This window comes from Aotus nancymaae, unplaced genomic scaffold (genome assembly GCF_030222135.1).
Source record: "Aotus nancymaae isolate 86718 unplaced genomic scaffold, 86718_ANA_hifiasm-v0.15.2.pri h1tg000016l, whole genome shotgun sequence".
In the NCBI taxonomy this organism is placed as follows: domain Eukaryota; kingdom Metazoa; phylum Chordata; class Mammalia; order Primates; family Aotidae; genus Aotus; species Aotus nancymaae.
This window is the reverse complement of record NW_026988428.1, coordinates 52,936,139-52,952,914: the sequence shown is the minus strand read 5'-3', so window position 1 is coordinate 52,952,914 and position 16,776 is coordinate 52,936,139. Positions and strand designations below refer to the sequence as shown.

The 16,776-nt window shown below is 35.4% G+C and overlaps 2 protein-coding genes across 3 annotated transcripts in view; one reads left to right on the top strand and one right to left on the bottom strand.

Moving 5' to 3' along the window:
* PYROXD1 (pyridine nucleotide-disulphide oxidoreductase domain 1) overlaps positions 1-16,776 on the bottom strand; it is a 35,540-nt gene that overhangs the window by 15,291 nt on the left and 3,473 nt on the right. For both annotated transcript variants that reach the window (XM_012435689.3, XM_012435690.2), the window contains exons 3-7: positions 12,139-12,258; positions 7,813-7,941; positions 5,796-5,869; positions 2,339-2,499; positions 1,538-1,638 (exon numbers count right to left, since the gene is read on the bottom strand). In XM_012435689.3, coding sequence (XP_012291112.2) covers positions 1,538-1,638; positions 2,339-2,499; positions 5,796-5,869; positions 7,813-7,941; positions 12,139-12,258 — 585 coding nt within the window. The remainder of the gene's footprint in view (positions 1-1,537; positions 1,639-2,338; positions 2,500-5,795; positions 5,870-7,812; positions 7,942-12,138; positions 12,259-16,776) is intronic.
* LOC135275403 (elongin-C-like) lies at positions 6,852-11,558 on the top strand. Its single transcript, XM_064377326.1, has one exon. The coding sequence runs from the start codon at positions 9,875-9,877 to the stop codon at positions 10,172-10,174; it is 300 nt and encodes a 99-aa protein (XP_064233396.1). The 5' UTR covers positions 6,852-9,874; the 3' UTR covers positions 10,175-11,558.

Genomic DNA, 16,776 nt, shown 5'->3' with positions numbered 1-16,776 from the left:
TAATAACTTATAAGTTTACTGCATGCATCTAAAGTGACCTTTAAGAAAAGATTAAAAGAGGACAGGTGTATTCACTGTAGTCTGGGTATAAAGATCTCTATCCCTGGTCAGAGGATACAGGAAAAAACAAACTCAGTTTCTCCTACTATACTTTCACAACACAGAATACTTCTGTGACCAAATGTGTATGTGGGGGTTTTCTACACACTAAGCAAGCAATCAATTCTACACAGGACACCATCTGGGTGTCCTCTAATTCAATTTAGTGCTGATGTTATTATCTACTTGGAGATAGCATCAGGTCCCATATGTTGAGGGATCAATCCCAGAAGACTATCCTCCACTTCCAATACCAATTGTAAGCCCCAGGTGTTTTACCAGTTGGTCTGACTAACCCATCTATAAATCAAGGGGCTCCCATGAGCCCCTTTCTTAGGTTCAAATAATTTATTAGAACGTCTCACAGAATTTGGGGAAACTTACTTACATTTACTGGTTTATTATCAAGGTTGTAACAAAGGAAATATGAAGAAATACATAGGGCAAAGCATATAAGAAGGGGCATGGAGCTTCTATGCCCTCTCCAGATGCACCACCCTCTAGCAACTTCCACATGTTCAGCTATCTGGAAGCTCTCCAAACCCAGTCCTTTTGGGTTTTCATAGAAACTTTGTTATGTAGGTGACTGATTAAATCACTGGTTGCTAGTGATTGGCTTAACCTTCAACCCCTTTCCCTTCCAGGAGGCTCCTGCCTCAGCCTCCTGAGTAGCTGGGAGTACAGGCAGTGTGCCACCATGCACAGCTAATTTTGTATTTTTAGTAGAGACGGGGTTTCACCATATTGGCCAGGCTGGTCTTGAACTCCTGACCTTGTGATCCACCTGCCTTGGCCTCCCAAAGTGCTGGAATTACAGGTGTGAGCCACCACGCCCAACCCAAACTTCATTATTTTAAGAAATTGCTACAGCCACCCAAACCTTCAGCAAGCACCACCGTGATCAGTCACAGCCACCAATACTGAAGCAAAACCTCCCACCAACAAAAAAATTATGATTTGCTAAAGGCTCAGATGATTTTTAGCATATTTAGCAATAAAATACCTTTAAATGTGCATTGTTTTTTCAGACATAATGCTAATGCACATTTAGTAGACTGTAGTATGTTATAAACCTAACTTTTATATGCACTGGGAAACTGAAAAATTCGTGTGGCTCACTTTATTGTGATATTTTATTTCCTGCGATGGTCAGGGACTGAACCTGTGATATCTTCAAGGTATGACTGTATATATATAACAATACCACACCTCATGAGTTAAAACATAGGCTGAGATCCAGTCTTAGATGTTTTGACATTCAGTTTTCTTTGGTGGCCAAATGGACCAAGTGGATTGGAAGTCTTTTCCTAGCACTATGGATTTTAAGTAAAGTGACCTAGCAGTTCGTTGACCACCTATTTATAACTGGTCTTTATTAAAAGGTTCAAGAATTTAAAATTACTTTTATACATGTTCAATCACTATTATGAAGAAATACCTGTTTTGTTCCTTTAAGATTCAAGCCTTCATGCCAATCTGGTCCCAACGCACTGCCTACATTATCTGCTTTAGATTTGCTTCTGGCTTCCTTTTTCCTTCCTAAAGAGATGAAATTAAATAATATAAAAATTACCAGGCAGAGAATTATGTTAGTGTTCAAGTTTTTATTTAGGCAATGTAATGATTCACATATATACATATATTACAGCATGACTAACCTATGTTATCTATATTAATCATTTTAGTCATTATTTTAATATTTTTCTGATGTAGAGTTACAAATAATCTTTCAATCGTGTGTTGAGTATAAGCACACTCAACTTATGTTTTGGATGTTACACCAGTTAATCTGAAAGATAAGAAAATTAGCCTTTGAATTTTAATAATTTTGTCAATTATTAGCACCTCCAAAATGTACAAAACTCTTGCTTAATTTTATAATCTAAAAGCTTTTTAAGCTATCAAACTTAAAAAATATGAAGTCTGTATTAGCTTTTCAACTCACTGCGTTTTTTACAAAACTACTTTAGGTGTTGCCCAAATGTAGCATCTGTTTGCAAAGATGCAGATGTGCTGAGTTATTCAATGCATTTTAAATTTCTTGTTTTAATTATATATATAAAATATATACACATATATATAAATATAAAATAGAAAATCTGAAAACTTCATGTAAAGATACATAAATATCCATATTACTATCTCCAAAATTTATTTCAATAAATTTTCTTATAGCCCTTTTCTATATTGTAAAAATATAGGTTTGTATGAGAATTAATGAGCTACATGCTACACTTACCTTCAGTTGTATATCTGGTTCTTTTATGTGCAATTTTAGCTTCTGATTTTTCAGAAATGAGCTTTGAAGTCAAGAATTCAGCTGCTCCTGCATCGAAGAAAGTATTCCCTATAGCTTTATCTTTAATGGCCCAAATCACTTCACAGCCTTCAATTTCATATCTAAAAACAATACCAAAGTTACTAACAGTAATTTCAAAAGTCTAAGTAAAAAATCTTTGTATTTGCAAATAACAATCTCCTGAAGCAAAATAAGGAACACATTTTTAAGGCAAATTGGGAAAGACTAATTATAAAGAGCAATATAATATTCTTTAAAGATATTAAAAATTAGAATAGTAAAAGAAGAAACTGAAGCAGTTTACAAAGGTTCTGTAGAAAGAACCTTTAAGTGACAAATATATGTACTGAATATCAAGTAAAATTTCATTACAATGAACATCATTAGAAAATGTTCAACTTCTACAATATAGTTATTATATGAATGATCCCTAGGGCTCCCAGGGTTAAGCAGTGCTTTTTAAAAAATCTGTTACAGTATAATCAATAATGGATGGATAATACACAGCTATAATATTAAAATCTTCACTTATTTGGTAAGAATGTTTTGTATCTTCAAAGCACATTATGAAAGGGGATAGAAAATGGAGAGAACTAGAGTTAGAAGCTAAAAATCTTAAGGATCAAGATTAAGGACGTTAGAGGAAGGAAGGAATGGATATGGTATATGAGCCATCTTCTATTAGTATTTACCACTAATATAAGGTAATGGGCAAGTGATATTTTATTCTCGGTTTAGATACTGATTAGTGGTTTCCCTAACAATATTCATTTCACAAAGTCCCTGAAATCCATTATAATTAAGGTAATCACATAATTTATCATCCAACCTGGGATACTATCCGCTATTAATAATCATTTTTTGTACAACTGGTGGAAATGGGGACAATCCCAGACAAACAAGATATATGGCCATCCTAACTATAATAGGATTTTATCTAAACTTGCAATACTATAAAATACTGTAATTAAAAAATTAAGGTATTAATTTTTCACATTTCTTTATGGTACAAAGTATTGCCATCTTTATTTCACAGATTGACATAACATAGTTAGGTTATACCACTTTTCAAGACTAATCAATAAACGAATTATAGAAAAAACAGTTTAGTACATCTGAATCCAGGTCACGTGATACTCATACTTTTCAACATACGGTGACAGGAGCTCCTTGCTTCATCTAATAAGTTTTTATTTTTCCAGTTCTCCTACGCCAGTATTCAAATTGGGTGAACATTCTATTTTATGTTACTCTGGTCATATAGCATTACTGACCAACGCAAAGTAGAATACACACAAATTTGGTAATAAAGTTTGTATTTCAGTTTCCACACAGGCATACAGTTATCATGTAATCCTTTCCTTTTTTATAAACTTGAAATTTCTCTACATTACCATTTTTATATTTAAAGTAATATTACAGTATAACACCTATCAGTGCAGTTTAACATACTGATGACTGACTAGAAGACGAAGTTATTACAAGTAACCACATGTAACTTCAGTATTTACCTCCTAGGACACCCTCTAATCCTCTTTTACTAACTTAAACTATTCTCTCAGCAAGATGCACAGGTTTGAAGATTATCATCACACACAGAGGGGAAATACTGCTTTCATTTTTAAAATGACTCTACAAAAACAGACTATGAGGTATTACAGTTTTGTGAAGTTATGAAAAACAGTATGTGTTTGAAAAGGAAAGGATTAACTTACACTTAGAAAAAAGAAAACAGACCAGGCGCGGTGGCTCAAGCCTGTAATCCCAGCACTTTGGGAGGCCGAGGAGGGCAGATCACAAGGTCAGGAGTTCGAGACCAGCCTGACCAAAATAGTGAAACCCTGTCTCTACTAAAAATACAAAAATTAGCCGGGCATCATGGCATGCTCCTGTAATCCCAGCTACTCAGGAGGCTGAGGCAGGAAAATCGCTTGAACCCAGGAGTCAGAGGCTGCAGTGAGCTGAGATTGTGCCACTCTACTCCAGCCCGGACAACAGAGCGAGACTCCGTCTCAAAAAAAAAGAAAAAGATAAGAAAACAGATAATAACTGAAATAAATGTATAATGAAAAACACTAGTATTAGTTTCACTGAGACACAGGGTAGAAAGGGTATGGGTATGCCAAGTGTCATGACAGACAAAGAACTAATCATTCAGTGGACCTAACCTCAGAAAATAACAGTATATGGATCCGTTTTTAATTACCAAAGAAAAGCTTACTAAATATAAAATTATGAGTTTTATCCAATTATACAATCTTCAATCTCCAACTTAAAATGAGGAATAGGATTAAATGTTGTAAGACTGAACATTTTTGAACATACAATTTTTACATGTAAATAATAACATTCATAATAATATTAAGTGATTCTTTGGTGATAGCTGATGGAGAACATCTGTCATGTATATATTATACACAAGGATTTGAAGCCCCATTTAAAATAAATCTATACTTCTCCCCTCTTGGCCACATTTTGGTTTTGATTCTTTCTCTGCACTTCTCCATACAATGCTACAAACTTCATAATAATAATGACTGCTACCCATAGTGCTCAGGCAACTTGAGAACTCTTACAGGCTTCCACTGGGACAGACGGTCCTCTAAAAGAGTGGCAAAAACCTAGTCTGAGAATTGGAATGAATGCAAGTGAGCAAAGATATGGCTTTAGCAGAATCCTCATTTTAATTCAAATTTGTCCTCTTTGTGGTTTAATCAAATTTTATGCCCTGAAAAAGATACAGACTATTTCATGTCAATCATCTGGTAGAGAATAAAATCATAAGGTGAATCAATCTTCTGCAGGCCATAATGGGATATTTCTCAATGGTTTTTGAACTTGTAATGTCATCTTTACGATGAAAATGTTTCATATTAATTCATGTGTTCACATTCCTCAAGCTTCCAAAAACCAAGAGCTGAAGAAGCACATATCCCAAAACAGGAGTTATAAACATTTTGGTTACATTGGCCAGACAGGTAACATAAATGAGTGAAGCAGGATTTACCATATAAGCAATAAAAAGTGGTGAAGGCTATCACTAGAAATCTCAAAAGGTATAAATATTTAAATTATTTTAAAATACAGAATATGCTTACAAAACACATTTATGGGCCAAATTTGGCCAGCCACCTTGAGACCTAAAGGATTCCCAAAACATTTTTATTTTATAATAAAATTTCTACAATTATGGATTCCACAAGAGCTAAAAAAAAAAAAAAGGTGGAGTTTTCCCCTTGAAAACATATGAAAATTATATTTATCTTTGATTTTCAGAAAAAAAACCACATTTCCTAGTCTGCCAACAATCACATGAATCACAAAGCAATTGCTAAATTTAAAAACAAATTATTTTCAAACAATTTAAATGTTATCATATTTAAAAATGTATACTTACGCTAACTCAAGTGCAATACCACCGTTCCCTATGATCATTATTCTTTTAGCTTTAGTAAGCTGTTTCTGAAATTCCTATATTAAAAAGAAAATAATGAGGTAATATTTTGTAATAGTGGGTAATATCTGAAATAAGAGGCTTCAATGGTAATATTCTAAAAATGTAAATACGTTATTAAATTTATAAAGGAAAAAAGATGATATCTCACTTTCCCACTCTACCAGGGTACATCCTCCCAATTAATATTACAAAAGTTCCCCTTTATGCTTTATCCCAAGCTGCCTTTATAGCTGTGCCTCTCCTGATTTTCCTTTCCTTTTAGGTCATTACATTTAGAGTACTTCAGAATTTCAGCAGGAGGCAGTATTAACTTACCACATTCCCAACTATTTGACCAAATCAATTACTCTTTCTTTTCACCTAGACAGTTTCCCCAGAGTTACTCAACACTTAAAACTTTTAGGAATGAGAAGCTCAGCAGCATAGTGGTTAAGAGCAGACTCTGGAAGCACTGGCTCAAGCAATTACTAACTAAATGACTTTGGGCATGTTGCTTACCCTATCTGCACCTCAGGTCTTTCAACTAGAATTGGAAATGATAAGTGACTATATATCCTGATGTTTCTGTAAGGATTATGTGAAATGATACAGACAAAATTGTTAGGAGTAGCAGGCACACAATAATGTCAAACTTTTACTGAAAAAAATGTTATTAACATTCTAAGACAGCTAAATTGATGTCTCCACCCCCAAGAAAAAAGGTCACAATGAGCTTAGAGAAGCCAGTGGTAATTCTTCAGGCACTTTCAAAAGTATATAATAGTCTCATTGCTTCAGAATGACATCTGAACAGAAAAATTCCCCCTGCTACTAAGTTTCTATTAAATGTCTATTAAATTTATCTCCAAACTTATAACATTCACTGAAGTTGACTTCTTTAAATTCTCCAAGAAAAAAACAACCAAAATTTATTTAAGTTTGTCCTTCTTTGAAGACACTGCAATTTAAGAAAGATCTGTAAGAGCACTGGACCTAGAGTTGAAAAGCACAAGCTTAAATTGTGTATCTGATAAACTTAATACCTAAATTAGTATAGATACATACTTAATCTCTCAACCTCAGTTTCCTATTTGTAAAGTGGGAGTAATAATTGTCACACAGGCTTATCATGAGGATTCAATGAGTTCATGTATGTAGAAGACCTAGCTGAAACAGTTATGAGCTCAATCTCTGATAATATGAACTTAAATTGTTTACAAGAAGATAATCAAGTTTATTTAATTTTCTCTAAATTCCTAATTATTTAAGAGGTTGAAAGAAAACATTATTATTTTTTCATAATATAAAATATTATATTGATGCAAAATCATCATGTCATGAGACAGAACAACAAACTTGAGGTTAGACACAAAACTGTGAAACCAGGAAGAGCTTCTTGGCAATAAGGGTTAATAAGCCCTGAATTAAATCACCAAAAGAAGCTGTACAATGCTCCAAATACAGAAGATTCACCTTATTGGGATAGTTTACCTAGGGCAGAACAATAAGTCAAGTGACTTTTTCTGTTCTATGATAATATCATGATTTTGTACCATAAAGATCTTTTGAATACTCTTTTTCTTTGGGGAGTGGGGGCTAGAGAATAAGATCAGTAAATTTTGAATATGCTTTACCTTTTTGGAAAAGTTTTTACATTATTTAGGTTGCATATCACATATTCCCAAAGCGGAGTAATGAATGTGTGTGTAATATAAGTTTTAATATTCAGCACAGTCATTATATCTGGGATATCTCATACTGATAACACATCAGCATGAACTTAAAAACAAAAATAATATCAACTAAAAATAAAAATAAATTGGCAGGAATAAAACATAACCCCTCTGAAGTTTATTGGTCATGGAACAAAAATTTCCCTTCTGCCTCATTATAGTTTAGGAACTCTAAGTGGAACTCTTTAATTTAAATGTAGAAAGTCTTTTATTTTTCTTCTCATGGCCCAACCTTAAAATGTTACCTGAGCACTGTCTGTATCACGGATTCCCAATACATAAGGATTTCCTTCACATATCAACTTTGGTTTAGCTCCAGCACACAGACAGAGTTTCTTATATACATGCTGATTGCCATCTTCTGTTATAATGCACTGTAAATACATCAAACAATGAAAGAAAAAGGGGACACATAATCAACATGGATACAATTCACTTGAAATTAAAAATTCAATAAGGCAAAAGCAAAACATAATTTATTAAGGTTGCCTCATGGTGGCACTCAATCCTTTGTTATAGCAGTTACAAAACTAAGCATGAGAATGCATTCACTAATCCAGTTATTCTTAATCATTTTAAGCTCGTGAACCATTTTGAGAATCTCTTGGAAATTAGTCTTTCTCTCCTTGAATAAAAAGGTACTGTAACCGGGTTTTCTCTTGAGTGCTGGCGAGGCACAGCTCCTGTGGGTTCTTGGCCTCCAACCTCTTAAAAGAATAAGCGGTGGGGCTGCTGCAGGTACACCATATGCTTGTAAAAGTAAATACTGGACCCAAGAAGTGTTGCAGAAAGATGATTTTATTTAGGTAGAGAAAAGAGAAGGAAAGGAGAAGAAGAGAAAGGTTTCCAGAAGAGTGTGGAAGGGGATTCCAGAGGGGAAATCCTGGAGAGAGCGCCCACCATGTGGGAGGGGATTCCAGAGAGCTGGAAATCCAGCATGGGTAAAGGAGCAGGGGAATTTATCCTGGGAGAAATTCCCACCTTCCCAAGTTCCTCTGACCAATGAAAGGAGTTCCTTTAAACTTCGGCTGGGTTGACTGACTCTTAGCTCTTCCCGCGCCCAGGAAATTCAAACATAAACCGTTAAAACTCCCAGATGGAGAGAGATGGGAGGGGGAAATGGCGCTGGGAAATTCTTGCCCTTAAAACCACGCCCCTCAGGGACCTGGAAAGAGAACACATTCCCTCAGTACATTCACACAAAGTTTTGAATTAAACTTCAAGAATCCATGTTGGTTGAAAAGGTAGTTGATCCCAGGTTAAAAACAAAACTTTAAGAAATTTTTAAATTAAGCATTCTCTTTATACCTGTGACAGACCTTGAAGAAGATTTCTGATCTCAAGGGAAGTAACTGTAAGAAGACCTAGTAATTCTAATCATATCATACCTTCATATCTATTATGAGTACAGAAAAGCAGTGTGTGGTACAAGAAATTACAATATGTCTTCTTAATCTAAAAAGACTAGAAGTCCTAAAAAAAAAAAAACCAGTATTTATATTCTTAAGTACAAATAATGACTTTACTAGCAAATCAAATGCTTTTGGGGTATACCTTAGTATGAGTAAAAAAAAAAAAAATGTTAATCTTTAATCATAGCATGTATTGGTTTTAAATTTATATTAATTTTCAATAACATAAATGGGTCTAAAACTACATATCGGAGATCTATTGCTTTTGTTCCTTAATAATGAGTGAAAAACTATATATAAATAGTAGCCTTTAGAAAACATTTAAACATAAATGCATGCTACTATGACAGATGCTCAACTTTGTTCAAATGATTTAGGGGGGTTAATGTTTGTGCCAAGTATTTGATTTACAAACCTTGGCAAATTGTATCATAGCACTTAAGAAACCCAATGAGACATTTATAACCCAAATTAACTCTTCAGTTGCATAACAAATATATAAAATCAGTAATCCAGCATAGCATAATCTATATAGAAATTTTATACATTTCTTTCAGATAATCTCATTAGAATTTTATCTGACAAGAAAAATGTTAATGATAGGTACTGACTAAACTTAAAAAATAATTTACATTTAGCTGCTGATTGCCGTCTTCTGTTATAATGCACTGTAAATATATCAAACAATGAAAGAAAACAGCAAAACAAACACAAAAACTATTTTCATTAGTAAATTTTTGGCAGGAGACGTGAAAGTAAAACATACTATCTCTAATTCACCAAAAAATGTAAAGTACACTTTGTCCAGACAGAAGCGAGCAACACACTCTGCATCCCCACCTCACCAGGATACTGAAGTTCCTGGGGAAGCAAAGCAAAATTTCCTAAGAACAAAATGGATGGAGAGGAGAAAACCTATAGTGGCTGTGAAGGCCCTGATGCCATGTATATCAAATTGATATCATCTGATTACCATGAATTTACTGTAAAAAGAGAGCATGCATTAATATCAGGCACGATAAAAGTCATATCGAGTGGTCCAGGTCAATTTGCTGAGAATGAAACCAATGAGGTCAGTTTTGGAGAGATACTTTCACATGTGCTATCAAAAGTATGCATGTATTTTACATACAAGGTTTGCTACACTAACAGCTCCACCGAGATTCCGAAATTCCTGTACCTGAAATTAAACTAGAACTGCTGATGGCTGCAAACTTCCTCGATTGTTACATAAAATAAATTATAATAAACTTAAAAAAAAATGTAAAGGACAATGGATAGTAGAAGGCAGACATGCACTGCATGTGAGATATTTTTCAAATGGTATCAGGAGGCACTCTGTTTTATTCAAATGCCCTAACATACAAATTCCTTCACAATCCATTGCATATATTTTGAGAGCCCACCTTAATTTACAAAACAAATTGACAAAGATATTACTTGGAATATGTAATACCACTATACGTATTAGGAACTCGTCTAATAATAGTTTCTAGTTTGGGGATTCAGATTTTTTTATTTTTTCCTGATAAAACTCAGTACTTTTACTTACTTTTTTCTCTCAAATTACTTGTGTTTCAAATTTGGTATATATGTTTTATCCCTAAAGGAGATAAAACACATCTCTATGAGTTAGAATTTATAAATTAGAACTGCCTTATAGAAACAACTACAAACCTACTTCTCATCCTGCCTAAAGTTCATCTGAGGATACTGTAAATCATCTAACAACATCCTTTCCTGAGACTGCCTTCTTCATTCTCATGTAAGGGGTTATTGAGTCCTGCTGAATTTATAGTAGAAATCTCACTCAAATCTGGCATACTTTTTACAACTACATTGTCCCTGTCTCAGTTCAGGCCCTATATCATTTTTTTAAATTGACTTTTTAAAATGTATTATTATTATTCTTTTTGAGACAGGGTCTCACTCTGTTGCCCAGGCTGGAGTGCAGTGGCAAAATCACAGCTACATGCAGCCTTGAACTCCCAGGCTCAGGTGATCTTCCCACCCCAGCCTCCCAAGTAGCTGGGACTACAAGTGCATGCCACCAAGCCTGGTTAATTTTTGTTTTTTTTTTTGTAGAGATGAGATTTTGCTATGTTGTCCTACTTTGTTCAAATGATTTAGGGGTTGTTTATGCCAAGTGTTTGATTTACAAACCTTGGTAAATTGTATCATAGCACTTAATACCCAATGAGACATTCATAACCCAAATTATAGCCCAGGCTAGTGTCAAACTTCTAGGCTAAGGTGATCTGCCTGCCTTGGCCCCCCAAAGTGCTGGGATTACAGGTGTGAGCCTGTACAAAATTTCCTGACCCTTTACATAATTTTCAACCATCATATCCACCTTCTAATTTGGTTGTTGGCTACCAGCCACTTGTTCTACCTCAGTTTATTATCAACACTGCTATCAATACCTTTAAAAAGATCAATTTTATCATAGATGTCCCCCTCTTAAAATCACCTTACAATTTCTCCCAAATATAAAACAAAAATAGTATGACATGAAAAACCCTTCAGGATCTTATTTACTTATCTTCTAGCCTTGATTGCCAATCTCCTTTACTTAACCATATCCTAATCCCTTTGACATTTCTATTCTTCATATTACTTTTCCTTTCTTTGGGTCTTTGAACATTCAATCTCCTCTTCCTGGAATGCCCCTTTCCACCCGGGTAACTTAATTTACTCATCTGTTAATACCCAGCTCATTTTACTCTCTCTGTGAAGTCTTCCTAAATCCCTGATATCAGAGCTTTGATAGTATTTCAGTGACTGTGTTTTTCACATGACAATATAATTATAGTATGCATGTTCATATTCCCTCTGACATGGACAGTTACTAGGAGCAGACGCCTCATATTATCCCTACTGTATCCTGGCACCTAATGCAGTACCCAGAACACAGTGAACACTTTATAAACATTAATGTAATTTGAAATGTGACAACTAAAATCCCAAATTTAATTATATAGTTCCAGTAAACTTACAAAATCTGTACTTTTTCTTTAATACTGTAAATCAATGTCACTAACCTTTGCATGTTAAAAACTTAAAATAGTGCTGGTGGTAGAGCCGGAGTGAAAAGAAGGCAGGCAAAACCTCATCAAGACTCAACAATGAAAAATGTCATTAAGAAAACAATTGTCTTACATGGTCTTCACTCTTCAGTTGCTTTACTCGAGATTCTATAATCTTAATGTTGGGAAAGCGACGTTTTAACATGGTACTTGATTGTTCTTCAACATCAAATTCTTCCAATACTTTAGAAATCTGTATAGATCAAAGGGATTAAAAATGCATATTTTTAAAAGCATTTTCTTTCAAGAATCTTAAATAATAACAATACTTTGCTTTTATACACCATTTTGTGTTTACAGTTAGCCACCTGCACTATATAGAGTGGAAAGAGGACTAGACTCAGCATTTAGAGACTTAAACATTTGCTTGGCTGCTCCTGGGCAAGGCAGGTGTTAAAAGCCATAGATTCCTGGCTAATGAGAACTGACCTGTACATTTCTACAGTTTAACCAAACCACTTACTTATTTCCTTATCCTTCAGGCTTTCTCTCTCCATTTACTAGCTAACCTTATGGTGATCGAGGCTGTGCACTTTTCTTTCCTGTTCTATAAAACCATCAGTATTCTTCTAGACTCATTTCCTTTCTGTAAAGCTGAAGTTCAATTGTGAATCACTTAATCTTTTCCCCAAATCCTTTACTTCCTTGCTTTCTTATCCTAACCCGTTAACCTGAAGACCCCCAACCCTATACCCCTGCTTTCTCTAGTCCTAAACCCAGTTTGCTGCAGGAAGACCACACAACCTTGCATACTGATATTCAATCTCAGCTGCTCCTTAAACACTGCATGGAAATCTTACTGTATGGCCCTGAACAGTTCTCAAACCTTTCGGTCTTATGTCCCCTATACATTCTTACAAATTATTTAAGAACCTACTTCTAGGGTTATTTAAGGATCATATGTTTGAAACCTAATTTAGAAGACTATTTGGTGCATGGTAAGCACTTAACAAATGTGAATTATTAGTAGTAATCTTTTTTCTCCTTTAAAAATTATACAAGTCATGAATCATGCTCTTTGTAACACTAAACAAACAATACACAATAGACAGTAAATGTTAAAGTCTCTCTTTATCACTCTCCGAATCTCATCCCTAATCCCTCAGGATAAGCACTAGTGACTTTTTGGTGTTATGTTCTTTACTTTGAATCTCTGTATCTTATGTGCCTAGCACATTGGTTAATATATAATACAGGTGCTCAATAAATCATAAAGATGCCATTTCCTACTGCTGTGCATAGAATAGCTGATATTTGTATGTTTGTTATTGGCACATTTAAGCTCACAACCCTGTGAAGCAAGGAAAGTATTAACCTAATACTATAGGTGAAGCAACTTACACAGATCTTCCAAGGCTACCCAACCAGTAAATAAGAGTCAGGCCTAGAAACCAAGTTTGTTCCTTCTATTGTACATAACTTATAAAACTGGCAAAAACTGAATTCAAGTCTCACAACTCTTGGATTACTATACTAAATTAGGTCATCTAGAAATGTAATTATGAGACCCAGCTACACATCTTTCTCTTATATATGTACTCTTAGCCTGTCATTAAACATGTACTTTTACCTTTTAATGATTAATAGCTATAATTTTTCCTGTTTCTCCCAAACTCTATAACTCTTTGGGTATATCTAAGTACTAAGATATTATATGTATCTCTAGAGATGAGAGGTTTAGGTTATAAAGGGACAACATGGTATATGCCACTAAATTACCCTTGGTCTTAGGGGTTTACAACATGAAAAAGTTATATTCCATTATCAGGATATTATAAGAAACACTGTATTAAATGAAGGGCTATGGTAATAGTCTTCACTGAAGGGTGGGAAGAAAGATCAGAAGGTATGTTTTTCACCATTTCAGAAATTTTATTTTGCACAGGCTTTATTACATTAATTGTAGTTCTGTAGCTCATGCATATAACTTAGTAGTATACATATATTGGGATGTCAGGGCAAAACTTTTTAACAGTTGAGCTACAGGATCAAAAGTTTGGAGATGGCTTTTCTATGATACTATGACCCAACTGTTCTTATACTCCTATTATAATGTGGATACAAATTAATGAAATATCAAGTGTTCAGAGATGCTTATTAAATGTCTGAAAAACTAATTATCTCTATGTATAAACTTGGCTTGGAAGCACTTTTCTGATTTGTAAACACACATACACACCCTATCCATATTTATAATAAATATATACATGTATATTTGTACCTACTTTAGATTTGCAGAGCATCTTTCCTGAAAAATTTTTTATTGAAAACTTTCCCAAAAGTAATTCTAAGTGGAAGGAAAAAAGAGAAGAAGAATAGAAGACTAAAAATTCAGTATCATTCTGGGAGCTTTTGGTATTCAATCTGAATAATTCTCAATTCCAGCTTTTTAAAAATGACTGTCAAAAGAATCTTTGTAATCTTAAACAATTAAAACACTCCAGAATGCATGGAGGTGTTGTCACCAAGATGGCTAAGTAGGAGATGCCAGCCTTCATTCCCCCATAAAAAAACAAGTATAGACAACTATTTACAAGCCAAAGTGGCCCAAAGAGGGCTCAAGGGCCCATTAAGCAATCTGTAGCAACATAGTAGAGCAAAAAAATGGAGACTATCTACATAAAAAGAATCAATAATGACCTTGGCATGCCTGAGAAACCAGGAGATGGCTAGGAACAAAGAAAGGCAGAGGCTATCAGTATCAGCCACGTGGTGGGGACCACTGTGGTCCACGGTGGCCTGCACTGCAAAGAAAACTGGCATCTCTTGCTTCTGTGAGGGAACCAACAACCATTCCTGACAGGAAACCCAGAGAGGGAGACTTGGCAGCACATCCTGTCTCTACAAAGAAGTGGCCAATGTCAAGATGCTTTGGAAAAGGAGTCGCTTCATCTCTCAAATCCATGAGTGCCCCAACCCCAGAGTCATGGTCATCCTGAGAATGCCTACACCTCAGACCCAGGTTCTATGACCTGCACTGGGCCCACCTATATCTCAGACACCAGAGCCATCACCATAGTAAGCTACTTTGCACTTTGGGCCCTACAACCAAGCCTCACTGCACATGTCTGCAATCCAGTTACTGGCTCAGCTGCCACTGAAAGCTAGGCCCTGCCCTGACACTGAAACTGCTGTAACTCCAAGCATACCTGTGTTCTCATTCTTAGTTTCCCTGGCTGCTTCATAAGCATCCTCACCTCACATTCTATTGTCAATACAACAGTATGGTGCCTGTACCCTAGGCATCAATGTCATTACTGTCCCAGATCCCAGAGCTTTAGTTCCTCCATGTATGCCTGTGTTGTGGGCCTCAGCTCTATCACTGCTCCATAGGTACCACTTATCAGACACCAGTGCTGCCGCCACTGTAACTGAACCCAAAAGGCAGACCCAGTGCCAACAGGGATCCCCTAAGCCACAACTTCCTTTGTGGGAGAAAAAAAGATTGGGAGGCTCTTAGCAGCCATAGACATTGAAAACCCAACAACCCTCATTACCACTGCAGATATCCAGAGTTGGATGGATGCTGAGGATCCCTGCAAACTTCGACAATGATTAACTCAGCTGACAGAGCTGCATAGACTATAAAGTTGGCACCCTCACTGGTGCCAGACTACTGCATCCCATCCAGTAAGCAGCCCTCCCCAAACGGGAAGGTCTTTCCACAGCGAAACTAGCCCATACTTCTGAAAACAGCGAGTGTGTCATCAAATGTGCAAACATCAACATATGGCAATAAGACAAATGATAAACCAAGAAGACATACCACCAAAAGAACACAAAGAAATGTCAGAACTGCCTGACAAAGAATTCAAAATAATTGTTTAAAGAAGCTGAAGGAACTTTAAGAAGTTATAAACAATTCAATTAAATCAGGAAAACAATAAGCAACCGAAACAAAAAATTTTAAAAGTTATTTAAAAGCAGGAGGCTGAGGCAGGAGAATTGCCTGAACCCAGGAGGCGGAGGTTGCGGTGAGCCGAGATCGCGCCATTGCACTCCAGCCAGGGTAACGAGAGCGAAACTCCGTCTCAAAAAAAAAAAAAAAAAAAAAAGTTATTTAAAAAAAACACAGAAATTCTGGTGATGAAAAATGAAATGAATGAAACCAAAAAATGCAACAGACTATGTCAACAAGAGAACTGATCACACAGAAGAAAAAATCTGTGAATCTCAAGAAAGATTATTTGAAAATATATAGTCAGAAGGAAAGAAGAAAAAAGAATGAAAAAGAATGTAGAAATATGGAATTTAAAGGATGGCATCAAAGGAGCAAATCCTTGAGTTATAGGAGTTATAGAAGGAAAAGAGGAGGGCAAAGGAGTAGAAAGTGTACTTAAAGAAATAACAATAGAAAACTTTCCAAATCTGGAGAAAGGCATAAATATCCAGGAACCAAAAGGTCCAAAGACTCTAATCAGATTCAATCCAAATAAGGCTACATCAAGACATATTATAATTAAGCTGTCAAAAATCGAAAACAAGGAGAGGATCATTAAAGCAGAAAGAGAAAAAAAGCAAATCACAATAAGGGAGATTCCAAAAGGCTAACAGCAGATTTCTCAGGAGAAACCTTATATGCCAGAACAAAATGAAATAATGACATGATTTGGATCTCTGTTGCTGCCAAATCTCAGGTAGAAATGTAATCCCCAGTGTTGGAGGCGGGAGGTGGTAACATCATGGGAGCAAATCCCTCATGGCCTTGATA

Bases quoted from the DNA above. Each gene is read 5' to 3' on its own strand.
- LOC135275403 (XM_064377326.1), top strand. From the start codon at position 9,875: ATGGATGGAGAGGAGAAAACCTATAGTGGCTGTGAAGGCCCTGATGCC.